Source organism: Lathyrus oleraceus, chromosome 4, assembly GCF_024323335.1.
Source record: "Lathyrus oleraceus cultivar Zhongwan6 chromosome 4, CAAS_Psat_ZW6_1.0, whole genome shotgun sequence".
Lineage (NCBI taxonomy): Eukaryota > Viridiplantae > Streptophyta > Magnoliopsida > Fabales > Fabaceae > Lathyrus > Lathyrus oleraceus.
Genome location: NC_066582.1, coordinates 249,809,541 through 249,836,037, shown reverse-complemented (window position 1 = coordinate 249,836,037; position 26,497 = coordinate 249,809,541). Strand labels below are relative to the sequence as shown.

The following is a 26,497-nucleotide window of genomic DNA, read 5'->3' as shown; positions in this document are numbered from 1 at the left end:
AATCATGTCACATGTTATGATCAGGCATGTCAAATTTCAAGGCAATTGGATAAACCATGAGCATTTCATAAAACAAATAGCACAACATAGCAAATTAGCATCATGTTCAAACAATCAAGCACAATTGAAAATCCAGCAACATAAAAATCAGGAAATTAACATCACAAAATAATAGACATCAAAACAAGAATGTGAAAAAAAGTTTGGATCAATTTGGACATGTATACTATTTTTTGTGATTTTTGGAAGTTGAGTGAATAAAAGTGAAATAATATGAAATAAATGGAAAATGATATTTGAAATGAAAAATCATCAACATGCATCAGGCAGGGATCGAACCAAGGCAAAGCAGGTCACAGCGCTCAAGTAAAAAACAAATGGAAATATGCGCTAGGGAAGAATCGAACACAGGCCAAGCAGGTCCAAGGCGCGCTCACAAAATAAATCAATTAAACAAACATTGCCAAGGATCGAACACAGGTCTGGACGTTTGCAAGCGCGCTCAAGTGAAATAAAAGAAAAAAGCCAAGCGAAGGTTCGAATAGAGGTGTGTGAGGTCCATGCAGCGTTCAAATGAAATTAAAAGAAACAAGCCAAGCGAAGGAATCGAACTGAGGTGTAGAAGGTTGCAAGCGCGCTCAAATGAAACCCTAAGGCGCTGAACCAGACGGCCAGAATAGTGATTCCGATCGTCTTCTCTGGTCACACGCCGGTGGAGGTTCATCATTTTTTTTCAGAATCGCGCGTATCATACATCATTGGAAAGGTCTTGCTACCAGGAACAATATTATCATGATCAATTAGCCTAAAACTCCATGGATTAACCGGATCGAAGGAAAACAATATGAACATCAAAACTTCATTTTCACATATCTCACTCGATTCTTAACCAAATCAAGTTCTAAAACTATCAGCATCATCAGCACAAAAGGATCTATCTAATCATGTACATGAAAAGGCAAAACGTGAGGATCAAATTTCACTTACTTGGAACTTGCAGTGATGGAATTCGCGTGTTTAAGGCTCCAAAACATCTAGATCTTCTCCTCTACTTGTATCTTGAAGCTTTGTGTGCGAAATAGCAATTGAATCACCTTGAATCCAGCTCAATTTGAAGCTTCCATGCTCATGTTCAAGCTTTGGATCTGCACGAATCTGCACCAAATTCTTCAAACCAAACCTTGATTCTTACTCAATGATACATGCTAAACACGATTGTGCAAGAATTATGTGGAATTGGATGAAGAAATTTGAAAATTGAAGAGAGAGAAATTTGAGAGGGAAATGAGATTTTGATCCAAATTCTGTTATCCTCCCTGATTACAGTTATCATTAGGCTTATATACTCCTCATTAATCACACTGAAATTAAGATTAGGCATTGGTTAAGTGAAAATTAAGGAGAAATAAGGTGAATGGCAAATTTGGCAAGTGTGAGGTGGCATGAGCAATGTGCACGTGAACAGTGCCATGCAAGGTTCATTTTCACTTAAAAACATCCAATAAACAACATGGAATTGGTATTAGGCTTGTATGATTCACCAATTTTGAATTCTCCATTTTCCCTCCAAAATGCACTTGTATGGACACTTGATCATGTGAGCTTCTTTTATGCAATGCAATGGTTGATTTGGAAAGCCTTGGTCATAACAAGTATTTTGCAAAAAGAATGGACCAATTTGGAGTTTTGAAGCCAAAGTTATGCCATGTTGAACTTCCATGTACACTTTGTAATCATTTGGCCATAACTCCTCAACCATTAATCAGATGCTCATGATATAGGACTTTTTGAAAAGAGGAGAGAAAGATCTTAAACTTTCATGTTCACCAAAAATCCATTTGAAGCTTCTTTGATGTTGGAAAATCAAGTTGAATATGGTCCAAAAACTTGCCATTTTTGGAAACTTTGAATTACAGGTCACTTTCCATTTTTGGAAACTTTTGATTTGACTTCAAAACCTTCAAGATAGATGTTTGACATGATGAATAGGCCTCTTTTGAACATGATTGAGATGCTTCCACTCACTTCCCCAACTCAAAGCCCTCAGTTGACTGCACAATTGACTTGTATGGTCCTCAGATGACCTGGAAATGCCTTGATGAATTTGGGCCTCTACCACTTGGTAAAATTGCTTCAAAATGAACCCTAGCTCATATAAGCTCTTTAGAATAATCATGTGGCCTTCATCTCAAGGAAATACTTGCTCTTTTGCACTGAGGATTCTCTTGATGCCAATTCTGACTGATATGGTGCAATGCAATATGGAATGATAAATGACCTAAAAAATGAAATGAATGCATGAATGGGGAGGGCAAATTTGAGGTGCTACACCCTTGTTTCTTTGGAGGCCACTTCCTTTTTCTTCTCCTCAATCGTCCCCAGCAATTTGGTGACCTCTATGTCGGCATTCATCACCAACTCCCATTTCTCCTTCACAAAGGCCTCAGTAGTTACAATCTGGCGTTCATTTTCCCTAACGCTGTCGAGATGACGCAGCATGGGAACCAGAAGTTTTTCTAAAGCGGCCGTTGCACACTTAACATATTCTGAAAGTTGAAGGTCTTTGAGTTGGGCAAACCCATACAAGATCTCTGGGCCGACAGCAGGCTTATTCATAAGCACATGAGGGAGGTCTGGATTCAAGGCGTGAAAACGAACCTTGTCCATTAGAGCTTTGATTTTCGTCGCCTCAGAACCCATCTTACCAGAATGGTGAAGCTGCTCAGAATCTGAAGAAGCTTCACGTGACCTTACTAGGCTACGAAGCCTAGCAATTGCTTCTAGAGCACAAGGCTTTATGGCTAGCCCCTAGGAAGATGAAGGAGAAGTGGTTGATAGAGGAGTAGTCTGAGAAGGTTGGTTTTTTGTGGTGCCGACATCCCCTGGTCCCTTTGAATCCTGCAAAGGCGAGGAAGCTGAAGAAAGACTAGAGGCAGAACTATTCGAACTGGAATCCGTGTGCGTTGCAGGGCTAGTGACGGAATCAGAGTCACTATCACTAATATGGATAGGGAAGCCAATGAACTCACCAGCAGTGTCGACAAAGGGTGCTTAGTGAGTTGGAGAAGAAACCGACGACGAGGGAGTATAGTCGACGATAGGGTGAGATGGCTCACCAAAAGCATTAGCCTGTTGAAAGAGAAAAATATGTTTGTAAGAAAAGTCCAGTAATTCAAGGGAAAAGATAGTAAAACAAGTGATTACCTGTGTTGGTATAGGGGAAACAACATTTGGATTTTCTTCCCCCAAGACAGCAGCAATGAGGGTGTTAGTCGACTGCGAAGCCCCCACAGTTGGATCAGGAGCTTTATTAAGGAGGGATGTGTCGACCACAATAGTGTCGGTGTCTAAAGAAGGAGCCTCTGGAGTGAGCACTTTATGGTGTTTCTTTTTCTTGGCTTCACCACTCCTGGAGGGAGAATCATGCTTCTTCCTTTTGTGGCCCTGATGGCCTTTGGATTTGTGGGAGTGCTGAGAAGATGGTTGAGTCGGCTGGGGAGTCGGCTGAAGACATGAAGAGAGATTATAAGCAAATATTCTAATCAGAAGATCAGACAAGCCGACAAGAAATACCTCAGGTCTTGTGGCAGCAAAACGTTTATGTTTTTTGGATTTCTTGGAGTGAGAAGAGACAGTGGGGTCTGTTGAACGTGGTTGACCCTGCACATAAGTAAGAAGTTAGAGATTACGTATTGTTTTCCTTAGAGAAATAACAAGGTTGAGTGAGATGCTTCATATAGGTGCATACCGAAGAACTGAGTTTTTTCAAAACTTGGGAAATAGGTCACTCATCATCATCAGAGGACTTCTCAGGAGCAGACTGCAAAAGGGGAAATGACAGTTAAGAATAAAAACGAGGTAAAAGAAAACGACAAATCAACTAGAGTTGAACCTGAGTCTCTTGTGTCGAAAGAGTAGGCTCATTGGCAGGAACCTGATCCACAGTGTCTAGGGGGATCGTTGTAAAGAAATATAAAAAGCAAGTAAGCAATGAAATCCAACTAAAAGGAGGTGTTAGCTTTCCAGAAAAGTGTTACCAATTTGTGTGGATTCGAACACGCTAACATATTGAGGATTAATATGAAGTGGCCCTGAGTAGTAGGGCAGATAATGCTTCGTCGGTACCACTTTGTCAACCTTTTTCTTATAAGCATTTTGCATGTCTGAAAAAGGACAATAATACCAATATGGAATTGAATTGCCAAAGGCCAAAGCCAGCGGGCTAGATGGCAAAGGAGGAAATTTGATGTTTCCAAAATGAAGGGCGTAAAAATACTTGTCTTTCGCGTAACTAGTGATTTTAAGTCTTGGGAGCCTGTCGGTTACCTTCTCCTTTAATTTGGACGCGGCCTTAGAGATGGTCCGACGAAGATTATCAGGTCGATATACAACTTGGAAATAGTTCTGAAAAGCGAGAATTTGTTTGGCATGGAGAGCCTTACACTTGGTCGATTTCGCCTGCAAATAAACAAGAGCCTGAGTTAGTTGAGATCATTTGGCCTCAGGAGCGCCAATGTAAACAGCAAGATACGACTGCCACCAATCATCAAACAATTTGGTGCAGAAGAAGGCTGGTTGAAAGGGAGTGGAATGAAGCTTTGGCCGGTTTTCCCAAAGGGTCTCAAGATCTTCTTGGATCACACTCCAGGGTTGATCACAAAGGATGTTTGTGAGTAAGTCGGGAGAAGAATACAGGGACTTGGGAATAAATTGACAAAGGCCAAATTGTCTGGCTACCAAGTTGGGTTGGTAAGCAACTAGGCCAGGGTTGCTGCCGGAGGTTACAACCGACAGAAATTGGGGGACCAGAATACGTCTCCATATAAGGAAGGATTCATTTTTATGCTCATCTTCAGTCGGAGGAAAGCCCTGGTGAGCCATTCAGGACCTTCAGTTCGACGACTGAAAGGGGCCATAGAAGGATGAAAGTCGGCGCGGGTCAGCATGATGGTGAATAAGAGGCGAAACACCTTGACGTCAGGAAAAGTTTTGTCGATGGGCGTCAAAGGGATCAGTCGCTTTCAAAAAAGGTGTCGTTCTTTTGGGGGATACGCAACCCTTCTCATCCCATAGGGTGCTATGTCTTTAGATAAAATTGCGTTGAGCCACAGTTGTAAGAACCAAAAAGGTCCATGGACCAAAACATTTTTCTTCTTTGAGTTCTCAGGGTCAAAGAGTTTGATTTGACAAACAACTTCAGACAGAGATTCATAAAGAGAGGCCAAGATTAATTGGTCCAGAGCGATGTCACGCTCTTGGTGCAGCTGGGTTGCCAGAAGAGCAAAATGTTTGGCTATCTGCATAGATCTAGAGCAGAAAACGAAACGAGATAGCCAAAGAGTCAGGAAAGCCACATGTTCTTCAGTGGTCACATGGCCTGAAGAGGTGGCATGGTGATCAATAAAATTGTTGTATGTCAGCTTGCGAGAGTCACCAACGTCAAATCGCAGAGAGATTGGTGCTACGACTTCATAGTCGAAAACTTCGCCAGTCGGTTTTAAGCTGGTGAGGGCAGCGATATCCAAGAGTGTCGGCATAATCATGCCACACTTGGTATGGAAAGAATTGGTCGAACTATCCCAAAATTGGAGGGCAACCAGTAACATGCCACAAGATTGAGGAGGCCCACAATGGGCAATCTGCAGAAGGGTATAGCTATTTGTCCATTTCGAATGATCGATTTTCTCTGTTTCTAAGCGATCCATCCAGGCGCAAAACATAGGGCAGTTCTTGGGAGGAGCAGTCCTAAAATTCCTGTCGACATAACGAAGGGAAAAAGGTTTTTGGGAAGAAACCAAAGGTTCAGAGAGATGACTGGTGAGGAAAAAGGAATCTGTTTTGGTTATCTTAGGACGACGATTTTCTGGAAGTGGACCTAGAAATGCTAAAGGTTCGTCTGCCAAGGAGAAAGGAATCAATACCTGGGAACGTCAGATTTTTTCTTTCTCTTCTGCAAATGGAGGTTCAGGAACGTACTCCTTGCCATCAATGGTGAGTGGTTATGCGAGCTTCGCAACAGAGGGAAGTGTTTTGCTTTTACTTGAGCTAGCCATGAAGGAAGTTGAAGGTTTGGAGAAGAAAGATTGTTTTTTTTACTAAAACAGAGTGCAAGTGATTATCGTTTACTGAAGCAAAAAGCGAAAAAAGGAAAGAAGAAGAAGAAACAAGGGTTTTATAAGGGTTAAGCCCTAAGAAAAGGAAGAGTGAACGTTTGATCTTTTGATTCGACACGTGTACCCATGTTCCCACGTCTGCAGACACGTGGAGGCGAAAAGGCAGTTACGGCGGTAAGCACGTTTCAGTCATAAAGACGTGAAGTGATGGAGATGTGATTTTGTGTGTCTCGAGGAAAAAGGGAGACATGTGTCATGATTAGATGACATCATCAGCGTGGGGCAAACAGGTGTATTACTAAGTAGAAGTGGAAGCGGTAAGGAGCAAGTCGACATCTCAAAGATGCCATTATCTCACAAAAAGTCGACATTCGAAAATGGCATCTCTGGGGGGCATTTTGTTACCACAAGAAATTTATAAGGCATGTTGAAGGCGTATTCAATGAAAGTGCCTATAACCCATCAAGGGGTGGAGAGGTGCCTAAGATACGCAAGAGTTGAGAAAAACATAAGTCACCAGGAGATGAAACCGACAGAAGAATCATGTTTGGTCGAAAACCCATTCTGTCGACTGAAATGAAGACTGAGACTTAAGGAATTTCTAGTTGCGTCAAACGCATAGGAGACAGGGTCGACCCAACACCTGGGCGGGAGAAGTTTAAAATTTAAAATGACTAGCAGTTACAAGGAGAATAAGCGCCAGAACATGGAGCAGTTTGCAGAACGTGTATGGGGCAGTTTGTAGATCGTGTGGCACGACGTCTGCTATTTTTTAGGAGTTTTGACCTGTAGGCAGTTTCTTTAGTTTAGTATAAATAGGATATCCCACGAGGGGCTCGGGGTGTTCACTTTGTACCAAAATCACTTGTAAAAAAACTTCTCATTCCCAACGCGAGGAAGCAAGAGTTTTTGAGAGTGCTATGTACGCGAATCACCACATTTATTTCAATGCAACTTCCTTATTTTTCAATTGTTCCCGTTGAACACTTTATTTTAATTTCATTTACTTTCGAGTTATCACTTTACGTTGCCGTCTACGCCGTCGACACTGGTTCTATTACGATAATAGAATTTGTAACACCCTTTTTTCTACCCCAAAATACTTAACATATAATCAGAGTAAATAAGCACGCATATAAATAAAAGGGCGTCACATCGACGTTTTCAAAAACTAAGAGCTTTCAAAAACCAACATCATTCATCATCAATATACAATACACCTGGTCATTTAAAATAACACATTTCAATTATCATGAATATTCAAGCATATGCGTTCGCAGCGGAAAATAACGAATATCCATGCATTTCATCAAATGATCCATGTCCCATACCATGATCATCTCTCAATAATCTCTTCAATTAAACATGTTCACAATTAATAACATAAAACGTATCCAAATCAAATATGAGTTTCATACTACCAATCTACCCAGTGTTACATGACCAGAGCATTGACTCACTACTTAGTCTCTAAACGAAGTACCGCAGCTCTCCAGCTAATCTCGAGTGAGCTACCGTCCACTTACTTCAGCGATACTACTCCTGAGTATCTGCGCGATACCCATGTAAAGGTAACATTCAAACAGAAAGGGTGAGAATTCAAATCATTATGAAGAAGTATTAATCAAGCACAATGATTAAATCAACAATTAAAGGAATTCGTCACACTTCATATAACCATGTAAATAATATTAAACAACATTTACTTCACATGTTTCAAGCACACATAAAAACTCAAGGAGTATAATATTCAAATCCAATAGTATATTTTCAAAAATACACATAACGACAATTATCACATAATCACATAATTTGCCAAGTTATGTATCCAAACATCACCAAATTCAATTACCATATCTCATACACACATCACAATCACAACAATGCAAACATTCAACTATCACATGACTCTAATGTGACTCAATGCAAGACATGTGACTCTATGCATGTGGTACCATAATGTGAACCCAACGTTTCACCGCTTTCCGATTCAATATCTAGAATCCAAGCCACGCTTCCGATCCGGACAAGATCAAAGCCACTACCACGCCTATTTCCAATTAAGGATCAACGTGTGCTACGTCTATTTCCAATGAAGGATCACCGTTTACTACCTCGCCTATTTCCAATTAAGGATCAACGATTGCTACATCTACCTCGCCTATTTCCAATTAAGGATCAACGAGTGCTACATCTACCTCGCCTATTTCTAATTAAGGATCAATGAGTGCTACATCTACCTCGCCTATTTCTAATTAAGGATCAACGAGTGCTACATGTGAACCCACAGTTTCACCACTTCCACTATGAAGTCGACCATGTTATGAATGAATGCACACATACCAACACATATGCAATTAAGATCATCTCTACCATCTTAACATTCCACATATCACCATAATTCAACTCTATGAATTATCCACCAATGGTACATATACACATTCATAACATTATATATCATTCACAAATATAGGCTAATTATCAACTACTCACACTCCAATGGTACATATACACACTCATCATAATATATATCATTCATAATATTACATATACACATTCATCATAATATATATCATTCATAATAATACATATACACATTCATAATAATATATATCATTCATAATAATACATATACACGTTCATAATAATATATATCATTCACAAATATAAACTAATTATCAAACACGCACCCTAGAGTTCATTGCAAATGAATACAACTTTTAAAATCTCAATTTTTCAATTTTCAACAGTGGTAACCGGTTAACGCTCGGTGAGTAACCCGTTACTCAGTTTAGCAGAATGCAGATTTTTAAGCAAGTAACCGGTTAACGCTCGGTGAGTAACCCGTTACTTAGTTTAACAAAATGCAGATTTTTAAGCAAGTAACCGATTAACGCTCGGTGGATAACCCGTTACTATAAAACAACATGCAGAATTTTCTGCGTTTTTCATCGTTGGAGAACTTCCGGACCTCCGATTTCGATTCCGTAAAAAGCTACACGTTCAGAAAATTATAACTCATACAATACTCTAAATATATGACATTAGTTTACAGTTTTAACCCAATTAAATCACCATAAATTAAGAACACTCATCAAAACCTAACAATTCCAAAACATGCAATTTAAGGATTTCAACCTAAACATGTTCCTACCCATTGACCCGATCATACTAACCCATAATAATAAGGATTCCCCCCTTACCTCTTCAATTTTCTGGAAACCCTAGCTCTTCTCTTTACTTTTTCTCTCCTCTTTCTCTATTGCCTTCAATGATCAAATGAATCCTAATTCTCACTCTCCTCACCTCTTACTATTTATATTAGTATTCTATTTGGGCTTAAGTCATTATACTTCTAATTTAATTAATAGGCCCAATAAGACCTAATATTTAAATATCTCTATTTAATTCAAATAAATTAAACTAACACAACATACACACTAAGTTAATTAATTCAATTATTCCTCATACCTCATATCAACTAAATAATTAATTAACACACCAATTTAATTAATATAATCAATTATTATACCACCTAATAACCAATTAATTAATTAACACTCCAAATAAATAAAATAAAATATAGTAATAATAATATAATAAATAATTACTAAAATTGGATTGTTACAGAATTCACCAAAAGCGTGTTCGTCGTGTACGTCTTCTGAATGTTGTAGTGCTGTCGGTCACGAGTCACCCATAAGCTATAGCATCATTATCATTTCTTGTGGAAAAAACCTGTACTTGCTCAATACTTTGTCAGGAGCCGTTCCTCACAAAGCTAATTGTCTGTCGAATTGAATAAGTCACACTGTCACACTAGCACATGTCTTAGGATCAACTGGTCGATCCTGCAAGTAACCCTCAGTTGTAAGGCCTAGGGAGGACCAGCAGTTGTTTACCAATTTCCACAGTAAACAGAGTGTAACATATGCACGCTCAAATAACCGTGTTTTCAACCCATCACATGCGATCGAGAATACCACACGGTCAAAATGTTCTTACAACATCTCAAAAAACTAAGTTTCGGCTCTAGTCGAACCAAGACTCTTACGTACACATCATTAGTGTACCTTCACCTTTGTCCTTTGCTGAGGTTTTTACCCTTATCGAAAATCTCAACTAACGGGAATATATATATATATATATATATATTAATTTTGTAAAATTTATAAAATAAAATAAATAATTATAAAAAGTAAATTAAATTAATTTTAGAGATGAATTAATATTTATCCATTAAAAAATATTAACGGCATATTAGATGAATTATATCTATATTGGATACAATTTAATTGATTTTTAATTCTTTTTTAGTAAATTATTAATTGATTCCAATTTTTTCCTTTAAATCATCAAGATGTTAAATCTAATACTACTTTAATGTAGTATTATAATAGAATTTATTATTGGATTGAAAAATATTTTTATAGATATCATGTGTATAAAATTTAATGTAATACATAATATTTGACATGTTAATCAGATACATAAAAATTAATAACATACATAAAAATTAATGTTTCATGAAACTTCATCAAAACAATTAATTTTGATTCATCTCTTTTATCTATTAAATAATTTTTAATTGATATTAAATTTTATAAAAAAAATTTATATAATAAAAATATGGTAAAATACTTTTTCGGATCTTTTAACTATATCCTTGCGTTCAAATTAATTTTTTAAATTTTTTTCGAGTCAGATAAAAAACAAATTTGAATCCAAAAATATAGATAAAAGATTAAAAATAATATTTTACTTTAAAAATATTTAATTTTATATCAGATATATGATAAAAAGTTATTAAAAGTGTTAGTATTATTAAATTTGACACTTGTCATTTTATCCTATCGTGAACTTAAATCATTGTATATATTCTTTGATATTATTTGACATCCAATTTACTCAACAAATAAGATACCATAGTAGTTTACTCAACATTTGGAAACTTATCTGTTGCACAACACATAACCAACCTTCAATACTCAACTGGCCCCACATAAATTTGCCACATTTCTCTTTCCCCTTTGTCTCTCCTCTGTAATTCATCATATTCTCTCCCAAATCCGAAATCCTCGCTAAAAAATACACAATCTTACGACCAACCCATTCGCTGTCAATAACCAAAATTTCCCATTATTCTCTCACAAAACAAAATATGACATCTGAGATCCTTCCCATAACCAATCATCAAACACCTAACGCTCATTCTTCTTCTCTTTCTTCTTCTTCCGCTCTTACAATGTTGCTTAAATACGACGACGAAGAAAACCCATACACGAGTCTCTTACACTCTTCATTGAAAAACAACAACATCATGTCGATTAAGCCTCTTCTATCGAGGTCTTCAAGCTTCAACTCCTCAATCAATAACAACGACTCAATTGGCGCTGTTCCTTCTTTCTATCAGAAAACACGAAGGCGTGTTGCGAGTGAGGATTCACTGGCTTATGTTTCTAATAGTAGTTCTCGTGGATCTTCCTTTGGACGCGATGTTAGACATGTTGCTTCGGAAACGTTTCTATTGACTCGTCTTGGATTGAAGATGTTGACGTATCTTGGGTATGAATTATCAATTCTTGATTCAGTTTATTTCTATTTATAATCTATGCGATTTGAATTTGAAATGCTCACTGTTTATGTTTTTTTTTTGCCCCTTTTGAATTAACAATGTAATTAAGTGCTTAACATATAGGTCATTATGACAAAAGAAAATTAAACCAAACTGTTTCTATATAAACCATGAGCTGCTTCCTTTATAGGAATAAGCTAAAAGTAGCTTATGGACATGTATAAGCTGTTTTTATAAGTTCTTAGAGAGTCTCACAAGTGCTTATGAGAGTGGATTAACTAAAATAAACCAATTTAAATAGATTGTATATATGTCTATGAATTCAAACTGATTCATTTTGTATAGAGGAAAAAACTTGAGCCTCTTCTTTTAGCATTTTGAGTTGTGAGGAGATTCTACATTCCGATTAATTATGTGCTCTTTAATGTTCAATCATGGGGGTTCATAAATGTGCTCTTTAATGTTGAAGGAGTGTTTTAGCATTATGTGCTCTTTAATTTTGAAGGAGTGTTTGGGTTAACATCTTAATTAAGCGCTTCATCAATTAACATTTATCATACGGGGAGCTTATATGTAAGCTGTTTCTAAGATGAAAGGAAGACGGGGGGAAATATACTTTACTCTACATGTAAGCTGTTTTTATGAGTTATCTTGGGAAGCTTATAGTTGAAAAGATAGTGAAAAATAGGCTTAGGTGGTTTGAATATGTAGAGAGAAGACCTTTAGATTTTGTTGTAAGGAGAGTAGATAAGATGGAGAAGAGTCAAACAACCAGAGGTAGAGGAAGACCTAAAAAAACTATAAGTGAAACTATTAAGAAAGATCTCGAGATTAACGAATTAGATAGAAACATGGTCTTGGATAGAACATTATGGTGGAATTTGATCCATGTAGTCGATCCCAATTATTGGGATAAGGCTTGGTTGTTGTTGTTGTATATTGGGAAGCTTATAAAAAGCGTTTCATAAAAGCTAGAGCCGTTAAGTTCTTCAAAATATTTACAGTGTTTATGTCTTAAGTCCAAATAAGCTCTTCCAATTGGTATCAATAAAGAGGAGCACCATTGAAGACTCTTATTGGGCATGCATTCTTGCATTATGTTGTTATGTTAAATATTTGGACATAACTACTTGCTTTGTGATGTTTGTTTATTTGTTTTCCACGAATATCTTCACATATGCCTGTTATGGATGCTTTCTGATCACTATTTCTCTTCAGGGTAGGTTATAGATGGATTACAAGATTTCTTGCCCTTGGTTGTTATTCTTTACTGCTTTTACCAGGCTTTGTTCAAGGTTTGGATCCAGTCATCTATGGCATAACTATCATTCATAAATGCACAAATTTGATTTGAAAACATTAGTATCTCACATCAATAATCTATTGTAGTTGGATACCATTATTTCTTCTCCAGTGAAATACGCAGAAGTATAGTTTATGGAGATAAGCCACGAAATAGGTATGCTTTATTCATATTTTCTATCTGCATTCATAGTTGTAACTGCTGTACTTTTGATTAATAGTATGTTTCCTTTGCAGGCTTGACTTGTTTTTGCCTAAAAACAGTGACGGGCCAAAACCAGTTGTTGCTTTCATTACTGGTGGAGCCTGGATTATTGGGTATGTGACACCCATGTTTTGTTTCCTTCTGAATTTGCAAATAAGATGGAAAAAGGTGTTTGACCAATTATGTTTTTGAGAGGATAATACACTATTCAATAATTCAGTGTTTTCTGTTCATATATGAGCTTCAATTCTTAATTATACCTTTTACTCAAAATAGAAGTTCATGATAGTGAGATTTATGCTTTATTGATGTTTCACTACATCATGACAGTGATAAGTTTTTGATTAAGTTGATAATATTCAATCTCAAGAAAGAGAAGTTAACTATCTAATGTTTTTTCAATTTATTAGACACATAAATTCACCTTTGCAACATGTAAAGTCATTTCAATCCTTACAAGTTTTGAAGTATTTGTAATTGTGCAGTTACAAAGCATGGGGTTCTCTTTTAGGTCAACAGCTTTCGGAGAGAGATATCATTGTGGCATGCATAGATTACAGGTGATCTTTTAATTTGTTCCTCCATTTTGAAGCAGTATTATCTAATAGATGCAATCTGGTAGTATTAAAGTCAATATGGACACAAATTGTTATCCATACTAATAGAGAATTATTATATTCTTCTCCTCTCGTGTTATGTTTTAGTCCTGATTGTCATGTTTTTCGTTTGAGCAGAAAAAGGAGAACAATTGATCTTTTTGTATCAAAAACTCTGTTCAGAACTATCAAATACTGTTGTTACATAATCAAATTTTAAACTTTGCCCCTTTGGGTTATAAAATTAGGTAGTCACCACTGTGCTAGTACCCACAAGATTGAGAATTTGAAGTAAATAAATAAATTGATCCCTGAAAGTTTGGTTAACATTAATCTCCGAGTGTGTCAAACTTCTTCATACTTTCATCCTTTCGTTAATGGCCAATGATCAAAGTGTTGGAATTGCTAAATCGGCATGTTCAGTACATACTTTCATCTTTCTGTCAATGGTCATTAATCAAAGTGTAATGAAATTGCTAATTTGTGCACAACAATACTGTCAAAAGGACCAAATTACATATTTACTTAGATGTATTTCACGCCTAACGTGACATTTGTGTAGTTAACACATCTTATCACCAACTCTGCTACACTACTTGTTTAACGGTAGTTGATGGAAAGAGATAACTATGTACAAGTTGATAGTCGACACATTCGGGGACTATACTATTTGTAAACCCTGATAATTTCAGTGGCCAAAACTAAACAAGGTGCTAGTCTCAAGGGCAAAATTATCTATTTATTTGGGAATCTAAAATCACCTTTAAGATTATAATTGTTGAATCTATAAGTATATGGTGTCACAGTTGCCCGAGAATGCCAAAATAACATCATTCTTTACAAGAAAACTTCCCACATCAATTACAAATTCCAATAGAAAAGTTGTAATACATAGGTTGTCTAGTGCAGTAATTTTCCCTTCAAAGTGATAGATGAATATAGATTTCATTTCATTTAGCTGGCAAAGTGAGAGGTTATCTGATGTTTCCTAGGAATTAAACATGATAGATGCAATTCTCAAATATCAGAATGAATAATATCAAGGGGTTCAATGATTTTATCATAACTAGGAAGAAAATTACATGATGATATTTAACTAACCAAATTACACCAGGAGAGAAAACTGCTCTTGAAAATAAAAGAGACAAAATCACACTTGTAAGCAAAGTGAAAGGAGACAATCCGAAATGCACATGTTGATTCCAAACCAAGATCTGAAATGGAAATTATTAAATATAGAGTAGGACACAAAAGGTTATTGAAAAGAGTGTGTTATGTGCTTTTTTCTTCTTTCCATTATAGTCTCATCTGACATACACATATCTTTTTGTGCAGAAATTTTCCTCAAGCAACCATCAGTGATATGATAGATGATGCTTCCCAAGGTATCTCATTTGTATGCAACAATATTGCAGAATATGGAGGTGACCCTAACAGGTATATAATCGTTGTCTCATTATGGATGCACTTTCTCTAAAGTTAATGGATTCTCTTGATCACTGACGATCACTTGTTGTTTCGCCTGCACAGAATTTACATAATGGGACAATCAGCTGGAGCACATATTGCGGCATGTACAATCTTGGAGCAGGCAATCAAAGAGGCTGGTGAAGGAGAGTGTACTTGGAGTCTTTCTCAGATTAAGGCTTATTTTGGTTTATCTGGAGGGTATGCTGCAACCTGAGCACTTTCTGTGTTAAATGCAAATTTTGATTATGATATGTGATAATTTTGATTTACTGACATTACGGTCCTTATACCAGTAAATGAAACCAAAGACAGTACATTTTCTCAGATTGAGTACATCATGCAATGACGTACTCAATCTTTAATGTATAAAAGATCCATACAATTATTACATAATCTTCCAGATATGGTTTTATAGTACTCCTTAATGCTTATTGATTTTAGTATTTTACTTTTGAATTTGCATAATTTATTTGTTATTTTTTTCTTACCTGAAATCAGGTATAATTTGTTTAACCTAATAGATCACTTCCACAGTAGAGGCCTCTATCGTTCCATCTTTTTAAGGTACACTCTAAATCTATCTTAAAGTGAGGTAGTTTTTAGTTAATAGTATAATGATTCTCTGTTTTTTGTTATGTTAACTTTCAAATGCCTGCTTTTATCTATTATTGTAGCATAATGGAAGGAGAGGAATCAATACGGAGGTTTTCTCCTGAAGTAGTGGTTCAAGATCCAAATATTGGAAATGCTGTTTCTCTAATACCCCCTACAGTTCTTTTCCATGGCACTGGAGATTATTCTATACCATCAGATCAAAGGTTTAAGCATCTTTTAAAAGGGTTTTAACTTATGTACAGACAATAGAAAACATCAGTTTTTATAGATAGTTCAATGAATTCGTTATGGCTCGTAGTTTGGTTCCACTTTGCATTCTAGAGCTGTAGAATTTATTGACATGTTAGATGTTTTCGAGTAGAATTCATTTTGCTTCTAGTTGATTCTAACATGAAGCTAGAATTTGGAACTTTTGCCTCTAAATTGATTTTTAGTCTTGAATTTATTGTCAAACGACTTAAGCATGAATGCATCTGAACACAAAGCAATGCAAAGCTGTGTTATCATTGAAATATTTTAGGAAGAACTTACCAACTTAATTGATTACAAAAAATATTCAAGTAAGAATCGCTTTTTTGTGTGCAAAAATTGGGGAAGAACGGTTGAACCCGAGCTTTATGAGATAGATTAATTTTAGTTATGTTCAACTTTTGCTTTTACATGGCTAAATTAGGCTTTAAGACTAGCTTAACCATTTACACAATATAACTTCAAGACATGATATTCAATTTGTGTAATGAGTAGAGCATTTGAAGTATATGATAATTTTGCTTTCTCTAAATTGAAGCATATTGTTTTGTGCAGCAAATCATTTGCTGAAACTCTTAAAAGATTAGGAGTCAAAGCTGAATCAATTTTATATGAAGGGAAGACTCATACAGATGTGTTTCTACAGGTAACTGAAACAACTTTAATTCTGTCTTTTTTAATGATAATCTATGCTATACATTAAATGCAAGGAATAGCAATATTTCTAAATACTTGGGTCTATCAGATAAACTCTTATGCTATAAGAACTATTCATATTTTCATGTATAGAGTGAATTAGCAATATAAATATATTCAAAAGACTTATCCACAAGTCTGCACAAGAATCAACCCATGTTAAAACAGATAGATGGCGTGGAATCAAATGTGCTGGGATATTTATATCAAATGTCTATTATGCCTTTTTCAGGATCCTATGAGGGGTGGAAAAGATGACATGTTTGATGATTTAGTAGCATATATTCATGCTGGCGATCCTGAGGCTCTTTCCAGAGATGCAACGGCTCCACCAAGAAGACGACTTGTACCCGAATTCATGTTAAAGTTGGCTCACTCTGTCAGTCCTTTCTAGCCAACTAACAGAATCAATTGACAGCCAGATTAGTTTTATTCTTTTTTTGCTTTGTAAATAACTGTAAAAAAAGTATATTTAAATAGTTTTTTTTCTCAATCTATTAGACTTTATTTACAATAAAGGTTTAAATATACTTTTGTTCCTCTTATTTTAATAATTTTTAATTTTTAGTCCTCTATTTTAAAAATCATTTTTTTAGTTTCTGAATTTTATTTTGTTAAGATTTTGTTGATCTCCCTCTAATTTTGCAGACGTGACACGGATGATTAGGATAAAAAATATATTTTTAATGATGTGATATTGATTATTAGAATATTTTATTTTATAAATAAATAAATTAATAATTATATTTAAATTTATTCTAAAATTATTTAATAGAATAATAAATTTCTTAAGAGTTTATTAAGCCGGAGGCCTTAGACATTCGGCTCACACATATATCTCAAGCCCACACATTCACATTTTGTATTGTTTGTTTAGATATAGAGAATTTTTTATACCATCTTATGGGGTAGAAAAACATGCTATGGAAAATTTAAAATGTTTCTCAGATTTCGAAGATACATCTTCGGACACATCATGTCTTAAGTCAAAACGTTAATTGATTCAGAGATGTATCTTCGTAATATTTTAAAACACACCCCTCTATGAAAAACTCATTTTACATGTTTATTATTCCGGAGATGCATTTCCATTTAGGGTTTACGAATATTCATCTCTGTAACCTATCAGAATAATGCAAGTTATGTTAGTTTTATGGTTATTCAGATGAAAATGACGATTTATAAATGTTAAGGACCCTGATGAGCATTAAACCATACAATCGATATGCAAAAAATGACATAAATCTAGATGGTCAAAATAAGTCATCAGCCGATACACAATATAGTCGAAATAAGTCAAAATAAAATACAATCAATAATAAATTTAAAGTACAAATACTACTAACTACTGCGTATCTCCTTGGCCTCTTTTGCCCCTATCCTTCGACGCTGTCTCTGGTACATCAGTGCCTCTCGTGTCTCCGTCATAATGACCTTTAGGACCTTCCTCGCCTCAAACCCATCAGAAAATATACCTCTGTCAATGCTTTCCTGCGCAATGTCCATAATGTGACGACATCTAGGTAAGACATCATGAGCATGATCTAACCGTGCCTGCTCTTCCTCTAGTATCTCCTGATGAGCTGGCCTCGGTGGCTCTCCTGGAGCAGCCTACACCATATACACATGTGACACCCTGAAGAACCACCTGATGTGCGGTACCAGATGACTAAGATAATCATCAAACATGACATCCATATCTCTATGTGTCATAGCAGGAGGAGCAGAGACAACATGGTGTCTGAGAATAGTCTGAGTGTAAGTGAACTACCGCATGGCGCACTCAGAAATATGAGGAAATGTGAGACCTGAACCGCAAGCTAACCATCTCGAGTATAACACCATGTCGTCAAATGGCCGTGTCTCACGGTGATCGACGTAGCTTTTAAAATGCATATCCTCGGCAACCAAGCGGTCAAGATACACTCTAAATGGCTCTATCGCCTAGTTCCGTCTGAGTGTGGAAAATGCATAAGCATGCAGAATATCCTCAGTATAAGTCGGTATACATGACCATCTAGAGATGTGCGGGAGGTGCTGGAGGATCCAAGCCTGAAAAAGTGTTAGAACAAAGGAATCATCAGTAAGGGTGTTGCAAAAATGTAATGAAAATGACACACAAATACTAAAATACAAATAAATATTATCGTCAGTAGTGTGATGCTGCCTGTCACCTGCTTCGTCTTTCATCTACAACCCTCTGATAACTTCGAGTACAAGAATACCAAACAAGCGACCCCTAGTTGTACTCATGGATACGCTCGAAGTCCTCGAAGTACCGTATGTAAACGACATCCACATAAGTGACACTCTTGTCCTTAAAAATGGAAGTGTCAACCAAATATAACAGGTAGGCTCACATAACACACGCTTTATGCATCCCCACCTACTCGTCATCACATCTAGCATGCTTTTCTCTAAGGAGCTCATATGTATATACCTTTTTCAAGAATTTAAACCTAGCATGAGTGTTAGCTGGAAAATTTCGACCTGAATAGCATGAAGCCAGGTCGACCAATAGGAGGTCGGAAGTAGGATCGACGAAGGGGGAAACCAAGAGAGCTGGGTCGACGAAGGAGGTGAGTTTTCCAAAGTCGAAGGTCAGCTTACCATGATGGGAACTGATCGTGGGAAGCAGAAAGTGGGAAGTTACCAACAATGTGGGTGACAGGCTCCGACACGTGGCACGTCGTGAATGGGTCATAACCTCATAACAATTATTTCTTATTACTATTTAAGTAGATGTAATTTTCATTTCAAGGGGAGGCATTTTTTAACATTGCAATAGGAATACACTTGAAGTATCAAGCGTTTGAGAGAAAAAAGTTAACTTTCTGCAAAATGTACTTCTGCTTCCACCTTTATTTTCAAGTCATTTAACTTGTCAAGTTATTTTCATTTTCTTCGTTCATTTACATCTATATCTTGTCTTTAATCCTTTCTTACTTTTACTACATTTCTATTCTACAAGCACTTCAATTGTTGTTCTAGTGTTCCAAACACTTTACCAACTAAACCAACATATACTTAACACACATCCGTCTATGACTCTGTAGCCGGTCCTGCAAGTAAACCTCGATAGGAAGGCTAGATATTGTTGCGTAACCAAATTAGCACACCCAGTGGGACTCATTGTTTTCAGTATATGCAACTACGTAGTGGCAAGATGGTGTCACCATGACCACACGAAGAAACGTCTTCGGGGGAGACACAGTCGCGTCACAAACAACCGATGTTGGTTCCAACACTATACATGTGGTTTCAAATGCATATAGTGGGCCAATTCTAACATTGTGTCAACTTCAAACGCCGACGCCGATGACGATGGGAACTCCTAGGCAATATATGCCTAGTTTTACAGTCCCCATGCACATAACGTTGGGGATGGCAACTGAGTTTCTGGAAAGTATGCATAATATTGGTTCGACATTTGGCGAAACATCGTCATCATCATTCCCATGCTACCAGGGGTTAGGACCGTTGGCAAACCAATTTGGTCGACCCCCGAGTTTTGGATTGTCATCTCAGTCAGTCCTAACTTTCACATTAAGTTCTATCATAGTCATGAAACAACAGATGGATGAAAGTAATCATGAGATGATCCACATGCTGACTCAGCAAATAGGTACCATACTGAGACCTTTAATCCAAGATTCGACCTAGAGTTACCAACAATTGACAACTTAAATGACCCTAATAGGGGATTTCTTAGGGGCTCTTAGAGTGCAAGTTCGTCAGATTCCCTCACCTCCGCCTCGACCGGAAACCCCGGTCCGACAAGAGGAGATGGCAGATGAAATGGTCGAACAAGAATACCAGGAAGTTGAACAAATCCCTTTGGGTGGCTCGAAGGCCTCCCGTTGTTTTAGTAAATAGGAACCAGGATCCTGACCATGTGGTCAGGTAGATTCGACAAGAGACAACGACTGGGGAGCAAAACCTAGAGGTTATTGTCGAGCGAATCATAGTGCAAAATGGAATAAACCCAGGCCTATAAAGGATGAAATACTCTTCGTCTTTACCGGATTTTGTTTTACGAACAAAATTGCCTAAGGGGTGGAAGGTCCCAAAATTCACCAAGTTTACCGAAGATACCGAAGAATCTACCGTCGAACATGTTTCCAGATATCAAACCGAAGTTGGCGACATAGAGAATAATGAGGATTTGAAGTTGAAATGCTTTCCAAGTTATCTTACAAAGAATGTGTTCACTTGGTTTACGACGCTTCCTCCACAGTTCGTGCAAACGTGGACACAGTTAGAGAGATTGTTCCATGAACAATTTTACATAGGACAGTCGAAAATAAGTCTGAAAGAACTAGCCAGTGTCAACCGAAAGACCACTGAGTCAGTTGATCAGTACCTAAACAGATTTAGACTATTGAAGGCTAGATGCTTTACTCAAGTCCCTGAGCACGAGTTAATCGAGATAGCCGTAGGCAGTTTAGATTATTCTATCAGAAAGAAATTGGATACCCAATATCTGAGGGATATGGTGCAATTAGCTGACAGAGTTCGACACGTCGAATGCTTGAAAGCTGTAAAGACCAAAATTGGTCGATACCATAAGAAATAAAAAGTGTCTTATATCGCAGTTGAGGAATACTCTTCGGACGATGAAAAGTTGGTCGACGAGAGCGAGGTCAACGTGGATGAACTCAAGCCTGGACCTCCTTACACGTGTAAAGTTTTAAAACCATTGAATGGGAAAAATACCATTGAAGCAGAAAAAATAGAGAAATACGTTGCAAAGACTTACACGTTTAATGTATCTAAGTGCGACGAGATATTTGATCTATTGGTTAAAGATGGTCAAATTGTCGTTCCCCAGGGTTTAAAGGACCCCCTCTAGAACAGAAAAAGAAAAGGGGATTCTGTAAGTTTCATAGTTTTTTTTGGTCATAAAACTTATCAATGTGTTCTTTTCAGGGACTTGGTGCAAAAAGCATTGAAAGAAGGAAGGCTTCAATTTGGCGAAAGACCAAAGATGCAAGTGGACTTTGGTCCTCTAAAGGTTGAAGAAACCTTGTATTCTGAACCTCTTGAATGCATGATGGTGGAGACTACTGATGGTCTCATGGAGTCTTTGGATGTTGTGTCTCTAGCTAAGTCTTTCAAAGTACTAATGGTTGAAACTATTGATGATTTCGACAGGAGAGCTAAAGATGGACTAGAATAAGCTTATCCCTAAGCAGAAAAAAACCTAACAGATTTCCAAGAGAAATGCAAAGTAAGTAGGTCAAAAGTGATACTATGTCCGAAGTGTAGCACTGTGTTTGACGAGAAAACCGCTGAAAAATTGGAAGCTGACAAAAAGAAGGCATCAGAAGAAGAGAAGCATGTCGTCCCCAGATTTGTGTTCGACAAACATGAAGCACAATGTTGAAACAAAGAATACAGGAGGCAGTTCCAGCAGCCTCGACCAAAGACTTTCCTTTCACCATTAGATATCCCACAGGAGAAGTGGGTGGAATCGGTGCACCAGAAGGGGGGCAAGAGGCCAAAGTGGAGAGTCCTAGATTTAGAGAAAGAAACAGCGACGCCAGAAAGGAAAATCGAAGCAAAGGGTTATGTAGTCTCTCCCAACTAGAAGGGAAAAACCCAATGACTAGAACACAATGGAGGTGCTACCAATAGAACAAAAATGTTGGGAAAGAGGCTCCAACTTCGCAGTTGAGGCCTGTCGAAACCTCTGGACAAAAGAGACAATTTCCAAAAGCAGTGTGAGTAGAAAAAGGAAAGATCATGGATAATCATATAATTTCCATGACTGTTGATCCTACAGGGAAGAAAAGAGTGGTATCTTCCTAAAGTATGAAATGTTCGCCTCAGGTCGAGAAAGAGAAAGATCCAGAGGACGTGCTTAAATAGAATGAGGAGGAGTCTGAATACTCCCCTCAGTTGGAGGAGGGGGAACCTGAATTCTCTCCCCAATATGATGAAGAGTTCGACGAGGATATGTACGACGATACTAATGATGACACTTATGGTGACGATTTCATCGTGAACTGCGACATTGTATCAGTGTTGCCTGCTGAATACGATATGGTTTCAGAAGTCTCCGAAATAAAGGAGGACTTTATTCCAGATGAAACTATTGGAGCTAAACCACTGTGTTATTATGTTATGAATAATGGCGTGGTCGAGGAGAAAAAGGCCATGTTTGAAAAACCTAGCCTCGGAATGATGTACCATTTGAGCCTTTATTCATAAGGGCGAAGGTTGACGGGATAACAATGAACAAGGTATTCATAGATGGGGGTGCAGCCGTAAACTTAATGCCTTATACTATATTCAAGAAGATGGGGAAATGCGATGATGATCTCCGACAACACAATATGGTTCTATCTAACTACGGGGGAGAAACTAGTAATATACTTGGTGTTATCTAGGTTGATCTAGCCGTTGGCACAACCACACACTCGAAGCTTTTTATGGTAATAAATTCCATAGAAAATTTGAACTTACTCCTAAGACGAGAATGGATCCATGGAATAGGACCAGTACCCTCAATTTTACATAAAAGGCTCATAATCTGGCGAAAGGACGACATCATAGAAAACATCGAAGCTAACCAGAGTTATTACAGGGTTGGTGAGGCCATGGGCTCGAAGAATTTTTTTGACCATCATTTGGCAAACATCGCACCTTGTGATGACGAATCAGGGTCCTATACTTAAGTCAACATCGGTCGCGTGTTGAACCTCGATCCCGACTACTGATTCATATGGGATGTTGAAGAAGAAATGGAGCCAAAGATGGTAATTCCACCTATGGGGTGGCTCGCAGTCGATGGAGATGACTTCTGAGTCAGAATGTTTGGCTCGAATTTCGGCCTATTTGGCTGAGAACAAAAGAAAGTCGGCCCTAGAAGGGGAGAGACTTCATAACTTGGCTTTCGAGGCCAAAAAGGGAGAAGATGGCCGACATGACCAAACAATAGCTTCAGAAAGCTAGAGGCTTGATTGAAGGATAATTACCACCCAAGGCGCAGCGAAATTTAAAATTTTCTCCATTTAGTGATCCTTACGAATGGGCATGACCAGTGATAGAATCGTTACCTCTTGTGGCGATTCAAACCTTTGGTGCAGATCTCTTGTAACGATCAAAACCTTGGATACAAATCCACGGAGCGATCACGAACGTTGAATGATGACAACGTCTCTACTCAGTCCACACGAACGGGTTCCTTCAATCTCAGTGCTAGCTGGTACGAATGAAGGCTTTGAGAGAGAGAGAGGGAAACGAAATTCCAAGTCTTCACTTGAGTTCACTTGAGTGATAATGCTTCTACCCAAGGGGTCTATTTATAGAACCACTTGTGTGGGCTTCAAGCTAAAAAGCCCACTTAAGTGCATTTTGGCCCATATCTCATAATATGCCAAAATCACTTAAGTATTTGGTACCTTACCATATTTCGTATTCCACTTAAGTGCACCGTACCTTACGGTGTTCCTTAGTTACTCTATTTCTCATAAATCCGTCCTTTGTGTGTGACCCTATAGGTTTTCGCGACGTTGGCAATTATATTAAATCACGCATTTAACATAATAAACAGTGAGCGGTATCTAGCAACACATCACTGCTACCCAAGTCACGAAAATGTCATGTGATCTGACAAAACCTCCTGTGATAATAATTATGTGTATAATTACCCTTTTGCCCTTATGTCTATACTGAACACAAGGTATAGACCGTGTCATCCTTGTCCAGTTCAATATTGGGCCCATAGACATTTATCCTGTTACGCAGGATGGGCAAATTCCATCTAGGACACTCATGTCCCTCAACATGCTTCGTGGAGTACCCATCAACCGTCTTTATGGTCATCCAGTAACGGACAACGTTTGATCAACAATAAAGCACTCGACTCTACATCTAGGGTCCATAGTGGTTTCAGGTCGAAGAGTGGTATACACCATTATCACCATGAGAATAACTTATGACACTTTGCATAACTTTCTATATAGTATTCTCATAGCGGGTCAATCCGGTATAAATATTACTCTTAATATTCATACTTATGTTTAAGACTTGATAACTCTTTATCCATGATCCATGAGATGTGATCATCAGTCTACAAACATAATAGTCTTAATGCTTTAATGTTATCCCACCTCACAATAAAGCTCGACTACGGATACTTTAAGAATAGTGTCCTTATGTTTAATGTGATCTCATGATTAAGTCATACTTGATACATTAAACGGACTATCTATTCTAGGGACTTTATTAAACAAACATAATAAAGAAAATGCCTTTTATTATTAATAAATAATTCGATACAAGTACCAAAACGTATTGGCCTCTAGGGCTTACACCAACATTGATTGCATCTATGACAATGAGCCTTTAAGGTTTGAGAAAAACCCATTGAATGAGTTGCAGAAAATGCAAGCACAAGACCCACTAGAAGAAATTGATCTAGGATATGGAGTCACAAAAAGACCAACGTGTCGCAACCTGAAAAAGGAGATGCGAAAAAACAACCGGCGAGAAAGAAATGACAGAAGAGTCGCCACCGTGCGTTATTTATCCCAAAGGAGGGAAAGGAAACGCTCGAAGTAAACCTGGAAAAAGGAAAGGAAAAGACAAGGTCTCGCAACCAAATCTTGGGTTCGGGAGTCGATTATGCGAAGGGAAGGTATTAGCACCCCTACGCATCCGTAGTACTCTACGGGATCCACTTTTGTTGTTCTTGTCTAAAGGGTGTGGGTTTATCTAATGTACTATTTACTAAAAGAGGGGGTCAAAAGAAAATGACTCGCACGGATATCGCATCCACTGCATACGTATCTCATCTGGATATGAGAATCAGAGTCTTCGTAGCTCGGCTATCTATGGGTTAAAGAGGAGTGTGCTCGCTAAGACATCATGTCTTATGCCTACGTATCTCATCTTGAATGAGAATCAGAGCAAACCGTAGTTCGGCTACCTACGGGTTAAGGGTTGTGTTTTTTAGATGATCGACGTTACTACGCAATCTACCGGATGCTCGACCTTTGGAGACTTACTCGCCTGTAGTAGAAGGAGTTAACGTGTTCTTAGGAGAAGAAAAATCAATGAGTTTGTTTGGGGTTTTAGGAATGCTCATGCAAAAAAGGAAGTCCTAGACGAAGGAACATTGCTACCTTAATTTACATGCAAACGGGGGACTATAAGAAGCCTAGCAATCCTATGGGGAGAAGATCACACCATACAAAACAAACATGCATAAAGTAAAATGCCACCAAGGGGGCTCAAACCTACATGGGTAGGGCTTTAGTCAAGAGGGGTCATATCAACCTCGACAAACAAGCCATGGAATAGGTAATCAAATGGGCTCTTAACCACTGTCATTGAACGTCAGGGTGAGCAGATCAAAAGGGTAATGAGGATAAGACCTCATAGCTCTTAACCCTGGACAGGGTGAGCTCATGACAAAAAGTGGGGATTCAGAAAGGTGGAACCCTCTCCACTGACTGACCGGACAAAAGATCTTGGGCTTTTGTTCTGAAGCATTAGCACGTAGTGCGAGCATAAAGAACGACACACTGAATAACGGGGGATTGATTACTAATCCCTTTTATCCGTCAATTGCCTCTTCAGGGAGGTCTTTGGGCACAAAAGTAAACAAACAAAAGAAAACATTGCCTCTTATCGAGGTCTTCCAGCTAAGAAAGCGGTAAAATGCGGG

At 37.7% G+C, this 26,497-nt stretch overlaps 1 protein-coding gene across 1 annotated transcript; it reads left to right on the top strand.

Moving 5' to 3' along the window:
- Nucleotides 1-11,025: 11,025 nt before the first annotated feature.
- Nucleotides 11,026-17,366, top strand: LOC127074899 (probable isoprenylcysteine alpha-carbonyl methylesterase ICMEL1). The gene is made up of 11 exons (XM_051016308.1): nucleotides 11,026-11,678; nucleotides 12,907-12,983; nucleotides 13,078-13,147; nucleotides 13,228-13,308; nucleotides 13,681-13,755; nucleotides 15,127-15,228; nucleotides 15,322-15,459; nucleotides 15,760-15,825; nucleotides 15,936-16,079; nucleotides 16,681-16,771; nucleotides 17,054-17,366. Exons 1-11 carry the CDS (start codon nucleotides 11,275-11,277, stop codon nucleotides 17,213-17,215), a joined length of 1,410 nt encoding a protein of 469 aa, XP_050872265.1. The 5' UTR covers nucleotides 11,026-11,274; the 3' UTR covers nucleotides 17,216-17,366.
- The last annotated feature ends 9,131 nt before the right edge of the window (nucleotides 17,367-26,497 follow it).